Below are 15,000 nucleotides of genomic sequence, written 5' to 3'. Positions count from 1 at the left end.
TACTGTCGTGATGTTTGCAGAACGAGGTTTTGCGCAACTTTAGATTCAGGAGGAATTATTCGGTTGGTTTCTGAATTTCTACGACTTCCAAGGACTTCAACTTAGTCACCGTAATGCTGAGTCGGCAAGGTACGTCTACTATTGTGTCATGCTAAATATCACAATATTAGTTGCTCAACCAGCATGTTGTTAATTGTGTCAATTAAAAAGCATCAGACTGTGAGGCGTTCCCTAATATTCGGGCCGCTGAGTCACTTCTCTGGCGCTTATATATTTCCGGCCGGCCTAAAACGCGTAATTAGGCCTCATAAAACATGGTGGCTGGGTTGTCACGGCAACACCGACAACAACGCCAATTCAGGATCCTCGCACCTTTTTGTTTTGTTTTTATACGCCTTGTTGCATTCTCAGCCTGGGAGATTGTCAGCCACGCCAATTTAGACGTCAGCGCTCTTGAGTAGCAGGCGCCATCTTTCGAGGCCGAGCGTGTAAACCAAAGGCGCCCGAGCGTGACTCATCAGGTGAGCGTTTCAGACATGAGAGGACATGTGGGAGAGTTCAGGTAGCCGCCGAGCCTTCAGGCACCCACTCTTTTGTATCCCACACCCCGAAAATCCTACGGGATGTTTTTCCCGACTCCTTTCATGTGGTTGTCCCCAGCCAACTGCAGTTAGCCTTCATGCTAGCTAATGCCACTTGATTGACATTTTCATCCGGAGGAATTTGAGCGTGCAGGATCTTCTTCACCGCTCAAAGCCAGCGTCTCGGTGACTCAATGTCTTTTTGCAGCGAGCAAATAACTGTTGTGCAGCAAGGACCCTTGAAGTTTTTAAGCCATGACAAACATCCTGCTTTACAAATTGCTGCTCCGACGTGGCACATGGGGCCGGCGCCGACGTGCCGCCCCGTTAACGTGTCTAAATTGATTTGCGGAGAAAACATCTCACATGTGTGCTTTTGTTTTTTTGTCCCCTCCCACTTTAATAGAACTTCCCAGGGCAGGAAGTGCGTGCGTCATGAAATTCTCTTCCTACTTATCTGCTATTACACGTTTGCCTGCACCTCAACTGTACCCATTTTTGGTATTTTTGTATGTGTTAATAAAATAAAATCTTTTTTTTTTATAGCAACATCCAAAAATAATAATAATGATAACTGTTGTCCAGTTGTTATATCTTCTTTTATTATTAAAGTCTCATTTGCAAGTATGACATTAGGTTGCAATTGCAGTTGCAAATCCAAGACATTAGATGGCAGTAGGGTTGTACGGCAGTGGTCCCCAACCACTGGGCCGATTGGTACCGGGCCGCGCAAGAAATTAAAAAATAAATAAATAAATAAAATATATATATATATTTTTTTTTCAATTAAATCAACATAAAAAACACAATATATACATTATATATCAATATAGATCAATACAGTCTGCAGGGATACAGTCCGTAAGCACACATGATTGTGTTTCTTTATGAAAAAAAAAAATATATATATATATTTATATATATATATTTATTTATATATATATATATCCCCCCCCCTCCCCGGGTGCGTGGGACAAATTTTCAAGCGTTGACCGGTCCCCAGCTACAAAAATCCCCCCCGGGTGCGTGGGACAAATTTTCAAGCGTTGAACGGTCCCCAGCTACAAAAAGGTTGGGGACCACTGTTGTACGGTTTACCGGTACTGGTATAGTCATCATCATCATCGGCGTCACTCGAAGCGAGTATGACGATCCTCCTGGTAGGGGGGTATCCCTTTATGGAGGATGCCTGTGCATGACTTTGTTTACTGGTGCACAGACAGTCAATCCTTGACAGATCCGGGTCAGGGTCCAGTGGCATGGAGTCCAAGACGACTGCTGCAGCCTTCATCCGCCATCCCAGCTGTTGTGACGCTCCATAGGGTTAGCAATCATCATCCTCCTGTTCCACCGTTGAGGTTTTGGGTTGTTATTTCCCCATAACTGGGCCCACATGGATGTGGGGGTGCCTTCTTCCGCCATCGCAGCCGTTGTGGTAGTTCTTACATCTACCGTCTTCCGCCTGCTCCGCCGCTGAGGTCTTCACCGTATCCCTGGCTAGGGGGCAGTCAGGTACTAGGCCTTTGCCAAGGGCCACCTGGGGTAACAGTAGTAAAGGGGTTAACCTCCTAGTGCCCCAAGACCCCAAAGAGGACCCTCCACTGCCGGATGCACTTTAACGTCATGCTCATGCGAAACTAATGAATCATATTCGGTACTATACCGCCTCTGAAAAGTACCGGTCCGCCACAAAATGTAAACAAACGCCATTGGTAGATCTACACCTAACATCCACTGTAATGATACTAAGTACAGGAGCGTATCTAGTGGATACTACTATGATTACATCAATAATTTTTAGCATCACAAAATCTTCTTTTTTTTTATTCTTTTTATTTATATTATGTTTATAAACTCAGGAAATATGTCCCTGGACACATGAGGACTTTGAATATGACCAATGTATGATCCTGTAACTACTTGGTATCGGATTGATACCCAAATTTGTGGTATCATCCAGAACGAATGTAAAGTATCAAACAACAGAAGAATAAGTGATTATTACATTTTAACAGAAGTGTAGATAGAACATGTTAAAAGAGAAAGTAAGCAGATGTTAACAGTAAGTGAACAAGTAGATTAATAATTCACTTTCTACCACTTGTCCTTAATAATGTTGACAAAATAATAGGTGTATAAATGACACAATATGTTACTGCATATGTCAGCAGATTAATTAGAAGTCTTTGTTTGTTTACTTACTACTAAAAGACAAGTTGTCTTGTATGTTCACTATTTTATTTAAGGACAAACTTGCAATAATAAACATATGTTTAATGTGCCCTAAGATTTTTTGTTAAAATAAAACCAATAATGCAATTTTTTGTGGTCCCCTTTATTTAGAAAAGTATTGAAAAGTATCGAATACATTTTAGTACCGGGACCAAAATATTGGTATCAGGACAACACTAGATGGCAGTAGTGTATAGTTTATGGCAGGCTTGGGCAACTATTTTGCCAAATTTAGAGAAAAAATTTTGTCTGAGGGCCGGTATATCTATTTTTAGGAACACTAATACAAAACCTAACAATAATGTCTGATTGAATGCTAAAAACGTTATGACAGACCGCCTTAAACGGAATGGAATTGTAATTTTTTTTTACTGAATGTGACACCCAGACTGTACATGAAAATAAAGAATGTGGGATTTTCAATATTACCTATGAAGGATAAAACACTGACTATTGACACCATACACTATTGTCACCCCCCCTCTCCATCCACATATTGTACAATCAAGCGAAACGCAACAAAAATGCAACAAACAGTGAAATATGAACGCGAAGGTTAAAAAAACCCCACCTACAATCTGATATATACCGGACCTTCTACATCATTTTTTTAGACCTTTAACATCAAAACTGTAGCCGCCATTATGATGCACAGTGCTGTTTTTAAATGACCGTAAGTCTTGCACTTTAAAAAGTATTTCAATGGTCGAAATCTGCTCTTTTGAGTGTTATAGGAGTTATTACGGTAATTGTAGGTCACAAAGCAGAGTGGGCGGGGCTTGTTTTCATAGCAGTCAGCCCGAAACGCATGTGTCAGGAACAGATGCGGAAGCAAATTTTTACGTGATAATATATCATATTGTAGGTGATTATTACACTTTGCATTCATATTTTGCAGTTTTTTACATTTTTGTTGTTTTGCTTCATTGTAAAAGATACACAACTATTGAGGAGCAATGTTCATATGTTGTTAATATTCAGTGTTTTATTGATGATAATGATAAATGACACAATATGTTACTGCATATGTCAGCAGACTAATTAGGAGCCTTTGTTTGTTTACTTACTACTAAAAGACAAGTTGTCTAGTATGTTCACTATTTTATTTAAGGACAAACTTGCAATAATAAACATATGTTTAATGTACCCTAAGATTTTTTGTTAAAATAAAGCCAATGATGCAATTTATTGTGGTCCCCTTTATTTAAAAAAGTATCGAAATACATTTTGGTACCAAAATATTGGTATCAGGACAACACTAACACAATCACAGTCACAGCTTTATCCTGGAACAGACTATTTCTATATTGTTGTTCCCCATTAGGAAAATAGTTTTGAATCCGAACAATTTAACCAACGTTTTTATTACATTTTTTTTTTTTTTACAAAAACCTCAACTATTATTATTTATTCATTGTTATTGTTATTACTTATGGAGTATATTGTGAATACTTTGAGAACAGGAAGTGAACAAATGTTTTAGCAACTGCTGTGTAAAGGAAAAGGGTTGGGATTAAATAAGCTCTGCTTCTTCCTACTCCTTTTCAAACATGTTTGAATAGCAAAACTGGAAATTGTGATGCATCATGTTGTATGCATGCATGTGTGTTGTATCATGTTGTATGCATGCATGTGTGTTGTATCATGTTGTATGCATGCATGTGTGTTGTATCATGTTGTATGCATGCATGTGTGATGTATCATGTTGTATGCATGCATGTGTGTTGTATCATGTTGTATGCATGCATGTGTGTTGTATCATGTTGTATGCATGCATGTGTGATGTATCATGTTGTATGTATGCGTGTGTGTTGTATCATGTTGTATGTATGCGTGTGTGTTGTATCATGTTGTATGCATGCATGTGTGTAATGTATCATGTATGCATGCATGTGTGATGCATCACGTTGTATGCATGCATGTATGATGTATCATGTTGTATGCATGCCTGTGTAATGTATCATGTTGTATGCATGCATGTGTGATGCATCATGTTGTATGCAGGCATGTGTGATGTATCATGTTGTATGCATGCCTGTGTAATGTATCATGTTGTATGCATGCCTGTGTAATGTATCATATTGTATGCATGCATGTGTGATATACCATGTTGTATGCATGCATGTGTGATGTATCATGTTGTATGCATGCATGTGTGTTGTATCATGTTGTATGTATGTGTGTGTGATGTATCATGTTGTATGCATGCGTGTGTAATGTATCATGTATGCATGCATGTGTGATGTATCACGTTGTATGTATGCATGTATGATGTATCATTTTGTATGCATGCCTGTGTAATGTATCATGTTGTATGCATGCATGTGTGATGTATCATGTTGTATGCATGCATGTGTGATGTATCATGTTGTATGCATGCATGTGTGTTGTATCATGTTGTATGTATGCGTGTGTGATGTATCATGTTGTATGCATGCGTGTGTAATGTATCATGTATGCATGCATGCATGTGTAATGTATCATGTATGCATGCATGCGTGTGTAATGTATCATGTATGCATGCATGTGTGTTGTATCATGTTATATGCATGCATGTGTGTTGTATCATGTTGTATGCATGCATGTGTGATGTATCATGTTGTATGCATGCATGTGTGATGTATCATGTTGTATGCATGCATGTGTGTTGTATCATGTTGTATGTATGCGTGTGTGATGTATCATGTATGCATGCATGTGTGATGCATCATGATGTATGCATGCATGTGTGATGCATCATGTTGTATACATGCATGTGTGATGTATCATGTTGTATGCATGCATGCGTGATGCATCATGTTGTATGCATGCATGTGTGATGCATCATGTTGTATGCATGCATGTGTGATGCATCATGTTGTATGCATGCATGTTCGAAATAAACTCAAACTTAACTTAACTAAACTCTTCCCCAAAACTTGAAAAGTGTTGCTTTGTGTGCTCACGCTGCATTGTGGTCAACTCCTCCGTGAGCCTTTTAGGTGAGGGTGAGAATGTGTGAGGTCACGCCGGTTGACCTTAAGCTGAAGCCACCGGGCCGCCATTGGTCCAGAGCCAACACCGCCACCCCCCAACCCCTCCAAACCCTGCTCCACCTCCCCCTGACACACATCCCACTATATCACCTCCAGCACTCGGAAGTCGTGTCTTCTTCTCCACAACAGCGTGCATTTATCGCAGCAACAACACACAAATGTGGTGGAAAAGAAGACCGTGTTACTTTTCCTTGCATGCTGGCGCACATAAAATAAATTGTGGTACTTTTGAAGTGGTGTGCAAACCCATCCTCTTGTATTTTGTGGTACTTCAAGCCAGATGTTTGTCTGCGTGAAATACAACTCACTATAAAATCAGCACATTTAGCACAATGCATTTTTATGCTGCAGGCCTCACTGGGAAAAAAACCCGATGCAGATCTTCTTGTTCAAGCATGTCTCCTGTGCATGAATGCTAAATTGTTTATTATTTAAACATGTCCTTGTTTTCCCTGTCTTCTGTATTTTAATCCCCTTTATTGATAAGCAATGTTGTTCTTATCTATACTTTAAAGTTCGATTTGGAATGACAATAAAGTAAGTCTAAGTCTAGTCTAAAAATAAACGGAATGGAATTTTTAATTTTTTTACTGAATGAGACACCCAGAATGTACATGAAAATAAAGAATGTGGGATTTACAATATTAACTATGGATAAAACACTGAATATTGACAACTTATGAACGTCACCCCCCCTCTCCATCCACATATTTTACAATCAATTGAAACGCAACAAAAATGCAACAAACACAGTGAAATATGAACGCGAAGGGTAAAGAGATCGCAAAAAGCCGCTGCCTGACCAGGGCTCAAGAAATCTGTAGAGACTCCTCCCACCATACAAAGGACCATTTTCACTGCTGGACTCTAGAAAGAGGTTCCACAGCCTCCGTAGCAGAACCTCCAGGTTCTGTAACAGCTTCTTCCCTCAGGCCGTAAGACTCTTGAACGCATCCTAATAATCCCCTCAATTCCCCCCCAAAAACGGATTAACTGGCTGGAGTATAAAGACAATATAACATACATCCATAAACGTGGATGCATATGCAAAAGTTCAATATATTTATCTGTACAGTAATCTATTTATTCATATCTGCACCTTGTTGTTCTTTTATCCTGCACTACAACAAGCTAATGCAACACAATGTTGTTCTTATCTGTACTGTAAAGTTCGAATTTGAATGACAATAAAAGAAGTCTAAGTCTAAATCTAGTCTATAAAAAAAAACATAACACCTACAATCTGATATATCACTAAATTTAGAGGAAAAAAATGTGTCTGGGGGCCGATATATCTATTTTTAGGAACTCTAATACAAAACCTCACAACAATGTCTGATTGAATGCTAAAAACGTTTCACAGACCGCCTTAAAAAATGGAATGGAATTTTTACTTTTTTTTTTACTGAAAGAGACACCCAGACTGTACATGGAAATAAAGAATGTATGAACTATGAAGGATAAAACACTGAATATTGACAACATATGTACGTCACCCGCCCTCTCCACCCAAATATTTTACAATCAAGCGAAACGCAACAAAAATGCAACAAACACAGCGAAATACGAGCTAATGCAACAAAATGTTGTTCTTATCTGATATTGACAGTGCAGAAATAGTGTTTGCTTCACATTATAAACGTCCTATTTGAATGGGAGTCAAACCTTCACCTCAAACGTGGGAAGAATCCAAGCAGCTCCCAGTGTAATTATTGCACTCGGTTAAATTGCTGTGGAGAATGAAAGGAGCGTGCAGCTTACCTTGCACAGTCCTTTTCAGCCACATTTCCAACAAGTCTCACGCTGCCCCCCCGGCCCCCCTACTCAGTTCACATGTTGATTGTGCAGATGTGTATTGCAGAGGCAGACGAGGCTTATCCTCTTCTCCCAGCTGATTAATTCTCCATCCAAAAAACGTGACACCGGTCTGGAGCGACCAGAAAACAAAGCCCCCCGGCACAAAAGTCCTCATTGTGTGCATGCTGGGGACAACAAGATAGATGGCGGCTCGTTCTTCTTCAAGAGCTGCTGACGCTCTTTTACGCCCGTTGTTATTATTTTTAGATGTGCCTTTTAATTAAACAGCATCTGGCCTAACTGTGATTTATTCCGCCTCCAGAGTATAATCCCCCCTCTTGAGAGCTGACCTGAGGGTTCTCCTAACATGACACCAGCTCCTAAATCAGCACCAAGTGGTAAGTTCTTTCTTTTTATATACATTTCATGCAAAATGTATGGTTTTTTTTCCCATTTAAACAAAGTATTAGTGTAGGCCCGGGCAATTATTTTGACTCAGGGGCCAAATTTAGAGAAAAAAATGAATCTGGGGGCCAGTATATCTATTTTTAGGAACACTAATACAAAACCTCTAATTGAATGCTAAAAACGTTAAAAAAAGAAATGGAATTTTACATTTTTTTACTGAATGAGACACCCAGAATGTACATGAAAATAAATAATGTGGGATTTACAATATTAACTATGAACAATAAAACACTGAATATTGACAACACATGAACGCCCCCCCCCCACCCCCCACCCTCCATCCACATATTTTACAATCAAGCAAAACGCAACAAAAATGCAACAAACAGTGAAATATGAACGCTAAGGGTAAAGAGATCGCAAAAAGCCGCTGCCTGACCAGGGCTCAGGAAATCTGTGGAGAATCTTTAGGACTGTTTTCACTGCTGGACTCTGGAAAGAGGTTCCGTAGCCTCCGTAGCAGAACCTCCAGGTTCTGTAACAGCTTCTTCCCTCAGGCCATAAGACTCTTGAACGCATCCTAATAATCCCCTCAATTCCCCCCCAAAAAACGTATTAACTGGCTGGACTATAAAGACAATATAACATACATCCATAAACATGGATGCATATGCAAAAGTGCAATATATTTATCTGTATTATATTTATATTATATTTACACATTATTGCTCTTTTATCCTGCACCACCATGAGCTAATGCAACGAAATGTCGTTCTTATTTGTACTGTAAAGTTCAAATTTGAATGACAATAAAGGAAGTCTAAGTCTAGTCTAAAAAAACGAAACAAAACACCTACAATCTGATATATCACTAAATTTTGAGAAAAAATGTGTCTGGGGGCCGGTATATCTATTTTTAGGAACACTAATACAAAACCTCACAATAATGTCTGATTGAATGCCCAGGATGTACATGAAAATAAAGAATGTGGGATTTACAATATTAACTATGAATGATAAAACATTGAATATTGACAACATATGAACGTCACCCCCCCTCTCCATCCAAATATTTTACAATCAAGCGAAACGCAACAAAAATGCAACAAACACAGCAAATTACGAACGCAAAGGGTAAAAAAAAAAAAAACACCTACAATCTGATATATGTGATACATCACTAAGCTTTAGGACTTTGTTGTAAAAATCTCCTTCCGCGTCTGTCCCTGACACCCACATTTCAGGCTGACACTCTGTGGACACTACTTGGTGCCTCGTAAGAGTTGATGTGACCTAGATAACTATAGTAAGTAATTAGATTACTATAGTGACTAATTAGATTACCATAGTAACTAATTACATTACCATAGTAACTAGTATATCATGCAAAAGTGCAGATTCCAACCATTGAAATACTTTGTATAGTTGAAGACTTATACGGTCATTAGAAAACATCACTGCACATCATAATGGCAGCCACACTTTCCATCTTAAAGATCTAAAAAAAATATTTGGGAATGGCCGGCGGGCCAGATTAAAAAGCTTAATTTGCCTTAATTTGCCCAGGTCTGGTTTATGGTGTGTTGGTCAATTCAGTATTTGCTGTATGTTGTGCCCTACAAAGTGTTAACACTGTAAGTATTGCACTTATTACGCACCAGCTGTTTTGATTGTGGCGCACATCTTGGTTGTGGTTTTCATTGCCAATTTTGAAAGTGTCAAAATCGCCATGTAAAATCGCCAATGCTAATCAGTAGCACGTCAAAAGCAAAGCCAATGTATACTTAGCATCATTTTGGAAAATCGTAGCCTCACTTAATTTACAACAGAGCGTTTTTGAGTCAGTTGCTTTGTTGGTATTGAAAATTGCAACGTTACCTGGAGGCAGTTTGGCTGAGTCTGCTCTCAGTGCTGCTGGAGTAAACGCCAAGTGCCCAGGTGCAAAGAGACATCACGCGCAACCCGTAGCTATCGAAACATGGCGCCGACGAGTTTTATGCTGCCAATACTGATCATCCATCAGTGAGATTGGCTTTTAGCGATATCGATACCAACCACATGCGTGATATAGAATGCAGATTCCAACCATTGAAATACTCTGTGTAGTTCAAGACTTACGGTCATTTGAAAACATCACTGCACATTTTAATGGCGGCTACAGTTTCCATCTTAAAGATCCCAAAAAATTATTAGGGAATGTCCGGCGGGCCAAATTAAAAAGCTCAACGGTCCTTAATTTGCCCAGGTCTGACATAGAGGGCTTGTGGCTTAATTGATTTAATTACGTACACAGTTGTTTTATTTCTAAGAACATGTTGCACAAAAGTGCTTAGGTTTTGGATGAAACGGCTTTAATTATGTTTTTAATGAAACATTAAGTAGGAATAATGTTTTTAATGTTGTATTTTTTTTAAGGAAAGTGCAATTTGCCCCAAAACAAGCTCCCTACATTAGGCCCCTTCTCGCCGGGGCTTGCTGCCGCATGCAGCCCGGCAAAGGCAACCCTTCCCGGGCCTGGCTCAGTCGGCGCCTCCGCGCCTATAAAGTCCACGTTTGCACATGTTTGTGAACAAATCCCTCTTGGAAAATTCATGCAAACTTTCGCCGGTGCAGCAATGCCCGCAAAAATCCTTTTTTAACATGATTTATTATTTGTATTATTTTTTTTGTGCGCAGTATACTCCATTCTTCCATCCAATGACCCCACTACAATAGACTGTGTGGTCCCAGCCTGGGTGTTGTTGATTCCCTATGTTATTTGAAGCTGCAGACATGTATTCAGCAGCTAATCTGCCGGGGCATCTCCCGCTAATGTGTATTGGCACAGTCAGCAATAGATTAGGCGCACAAGTGCGTCCCAATCATCCAAAGTGGACACAATGGCGCTAACACACAGATTCAATAATAAGAGCAAGGGTGGCTTTGAACAATATATTTACTTCCATTAAATAAAACACATTTTTTTTGGATGTTGGAACAAAAAAAAAAACATAATTCCGTACCAAATAGTATACACAGAGCAAATCATTTGCAGGAACATTTTAATGCGTTTTTTTTTTTAAATCTAGGATTGCTATTCTAAATCGATATTCACACAGACATTAATAATAATAATTTTATATTATGTTAGAAACACACGACTGCGGTGCGTTTTAGTATTTACATTCCCTTTTTTTTTTCGATTGCAAGCAAAACATGATTCCTTATTATTGTTGTTATTTTTCTTCTGGCTGGTTGATGAGCCCCTTTTCTCACATGCGTGAATAAGTCGAACCGGGGCGAACATTCGGAGCGCAGCAGATGATATATAGTTGGAATATTTACAAGAGTTGAAAAAGTCTCAAATATGGAAGCCCGTTTCAGACACTAAACACAATTTAAAAAAAATACTACAATGGTAAATCAGAATTGGGAGATTAAAAAGTCAAAGTTGTGGGATAAAAAGTCAACATTATGAGATAGTCCGAATTATGGAAAGAGTAAAGGTGTATGATTATGAGTTTAAAAAGTCCTATTTGTGATATAAAAAGTCCAAATGGTGCGAAACAAACTGCTGCTGAGTTTCCAGCTTTTTCACTCCTCATTGTGCGATGCTGATTTTTTTTCCTCATAATTTGGATTTTCTAACTCATATTTCTTATAATTAAGACTTTTTGGTCATCATTATGACTTAATATCGCATATTTTTTACTCTTATTTCATTATTTCGATTTTTGTATTTCATAATTTCGACTTTTATCTCATAATTTTGACTTTTCATCTCATAATTTCAACTTTTTATATCATAATGATGAGTTTTTATCTTATAATTGTGACTTTATCTCATTGTTTTTGACACTTTATCTCATAATTTAGATTTTTATATCATAATTATGACTTTTTATCTGATAATTTTTTACATTTTTACCTCATAATTGTTACTTTTTATCTAATAATTTCGACTTTATCTCATAATTGTGATTTTTATATCATAATTACGACTTTTTATCTCACAATTGTGACTTTATCTCATGATAATGACATTTTATCTTATAATTGTGACTTTATACTCATTATTTTGACCTTTTATCTCATAATGTTGACTTGTATATTATGATTATGACTTGTTATCTCATAATTTTTGACAATGTTATCCCATAACTGTTAATTTGGACTTCATCTCATAATTGTTACATTTACCTCATTATTTTGATCTTTTATCACATAATTTTGATTTGTATATCATAATTATGACTTATACGTTTTGACGTTTTATCTCATAATTGTTACTTTTTATCTCATAATTTTGACTTAATCTCATAATTGTTACTTTTATCTCATTATTTTGACCTTGTATGTCATAATTTTGACTTTTATGTCATAATTATGACTTTTTATCTCATCATTTTTGACAATTTTATCCCATAATTGTTACTTGTTATCTCATAATTTGGACTTTATCTCATAATTGTTACATTTATCTTATTATTTAAATCTTTTAGCTCATAATTTTGATTTTTATATGATAATTATGACTTTTTATCTGATAATTTTTGACATTTTTATCTCATAATTGCTTGTTATCTCATAATTTTCACTTAATCTCATAATTGTTACTTTTGTCTCCTAATTTTGACTTTTATATCATAATTATGACTTTTCTATCATATTTTTTGACATTTTATCTCATAATTGTTACTTGTTATATCATAATTTTGACTTAATCTCATAATTATTACTTTTATCTCATAATTTTTACTTTTTATCTCATCATTTTTACTTTTTCCATATAATTACTACTTTTATTTCAAATTTATGACTTTTTTAATCTCAGAATTTCGACCTTTTAATCTCATCATTTTGACTATTTCAAAATTATGACTTTTTATTGCATAATTTTGATTTTTTTATATGACATAATTATTACCATTGGGGTATTTTTTTTAAATTTAGCGGCGGAAACAGGCTTCCATACTAAAATCCTCATGGTGACAAAAAATAAAAAATAAAAATAAATCCTGTAATAAAACTTAAAATGTTATTTTCAGTGGTTCAGTTTTTAGTGCCCTTTTTGAAAAAAAAAAAAAAAAAAAAAAAAAAAAAAAGTAAATAATAATATAGTAGTCTCTTGTTCCTGTGGCCGACTTCAAAATAAAACCCCCCATACGAAGCCATCGGATCACTCAGAATAGAATGAATGGATTAGGTTGTGCGCTGCGTGGGAGGGAAGAGTCACAATAATGTTCATTCCCTTCCAAAAAAAAAAAAAAAAAAAAAAAAAAAAAAAAAAAAAAAGTCAAACCCAAATGACGCCGAACTGATCCGCCGGCCATGCTGCGCGCAGGGGTCGTACTCTGGACTGCGGGCGTGGACGCCCTCACACCGGCCTGTCCACGGCGTACTGACACGCACTCAGGTTCGTGGCCGGGTTCTGCACGCTGGCGTATCCAAAGCTCGAGTGCTGCTTGGCCTTCAGTCTCAGGCTGGCCAGGCTGGAGTTGCAAGTGTCCCGGTACACGTAGGGCGGCGTGGGCGGCGCGTAGGGGCACGTCGGCGTGGGCACCCCGGAGTTGAGCGCCTGGTTGCTGAGGTTGTTCAAGTTGTTGAGGCCGTTGAGGCTGGAGCTCGGCACGCCCGTCGGCACCATGCCGGACGTCATGGACGAGATGGAGTTGGGCGGCGAGAACATGGCCTGCGACGACAGCGGGTTGACGTTCATGGAGTTGAAGAAGGGGAAGCTCTTGGTGGACAGCGAGGCCGACGTCAGCCCCTTGGCGGCCCAGTTGTTGTAGGTGTAGCCCGGGTACATGTCGTCGTAGGGCTGCATGAGTCCGTTGAACTGCGGCCCGAAGCCGTTCTTGCACAGCTCGGCCTGCTGGTTCCTCTCCCGCTTCCTCCACTTGGCGCGCCGGTTCTTGAACCACACCTGGCGGGGAACACCGGGGAGGATTTATCGGGTCGTGCAGAATATTTACAGCTTTTCTAATTCATGGGTTGAAACTGGAATATTATGTTACATTTGCTCCAAAACTGTATTTTTAGTCTTTGTATATGATTATCTTGTTTTATTGACACTTTTATGCAATTGTGCATATATGACAACTGCAAGCATTGTAGACACTCTTTGATTTTAATTTTAATTTGGTTGTTTTTATGATGATTGCATGGTATAATTTTAATTACAATTATGATTATTTTTTTGCCTTCTTGTAATCTTCTGTAAAGAGGGTTGTTGTTGTGTAAATAAACTCTGCCTGCCTTTCCTTATATCATTATAATTGTTCAATTCGTAACTATTTAAAAATGCAATTAAAAAAAAGTGCATTAATTCATATTTAAAATGTTGTGCAAACATGTTTTGTATTGAAATGTTCATCTAAGGAAGTATGTTACATTTGCTCCAAAACTGTATTTTTTAGTCTTTGGGTATTATCTTGTTTTATTTACATGTTATTATAATAATAATACACTTTGGCACGTTTATGCAATTGTACATATATGAAAACTGCAAGCATTTTATACACTCTTTGATTTGAATTTGGTTGTTTTTATGATAGTTGTATTCTATGATTTTAATCAGAATTATGATTATTTTAGCCTTCTTGTAGTCTTCTGTAAAGCGAGTTGTGTTGTGTAAATATATATAAATAATAATATAATAGTAACTATTTTAAACATGCAATTTTAAAAAGTGCATTAATTGATATTTAAAATGTTGTGCAAAATATTTACACGTTTTGTATTTCATGTGTTGAATCATGCAAAACTAGAATATTTATGTAAGGAATTGTATGTTACATTTGCTCCAAAACTAAATAACTGTATTTTTTAGTCTTTGGGTATTATCTTGTTTTATTTACATGTTATTATAATATTGAAGTTAAAAAGTCAAAGTACCCATATGATTGTCACACACACACACTAGGTGTGGCGTAATTATTCTCTGCATTTGACCCATCACCCTTGGT

The 15,000-nt window shown here is 37.5% G+C and overlaps 1 protein-coding gene and 1 long non-coding RNA gene across 5 annotated transcripts in view; one reads left to right on the top strand and one right to left on the bottom strand.

Annotated features, from left to right (window-relative positions):
• LOC133645035 (uncharacterized) overlaps positions 1-15,000 on the top strand; it is a 37,702-nt gene that overhangs the window by 16,687 nt on the left and 6,015 nt on the right. For both annotated transcript variants that reach the window (XR_009824880.1, XR_009824881.1), the window contains exon 2: positions 7,968-8,043. This is a non-coding gene — a long non-coding RNA (uncharacterized LOC133645035). The remainder of the gene's footprint in view (positions 1-7,967; positions 8,044-15,000) is intronic.
• Positions 11,438-15,000, bottom strand: part of pitx2 (paired-like homeodomain 2) — a 361,241-nt gene continuing 357,678 nt past the window's right edge. For all 3 annotated transcript variants that reach the window (XM_062039818.1, XM_062039817.1, XM_062039816.1), the window contains one exon: positions 11,438-13,958. In XM_062039818.1, the coding sequence (XP_061895802.1) occupies positions 13,410-13,958 (549 nt within the window). In that variant the 3' untranslated portion in view covers positions 11,438-13,409. The remainder of the gene's footprint in view (positions 13,959-15,000) is intronic.

The sequence above is a fragment of the Entelurus aequoreus genome, linkage group LG28 (assembly GCF_033978785.1).
Source record: "Entelurus aequoreus isolate RoL-2023_Sb linkage group LG28, RoL_Eaeq_v1.1, whole genome shotgun sequence".
Classification (NCBI taxonomy): domain Eukaryota; kingdom Metazoa; phylum Chordata; class Actinopteri; order Syngnathiformes; family Syngnathidae; genus Entelurus; species Entelurus aequoreus.
This window is presented reverse-complemented; position numbering and strand designations above follow the sequence as displayed.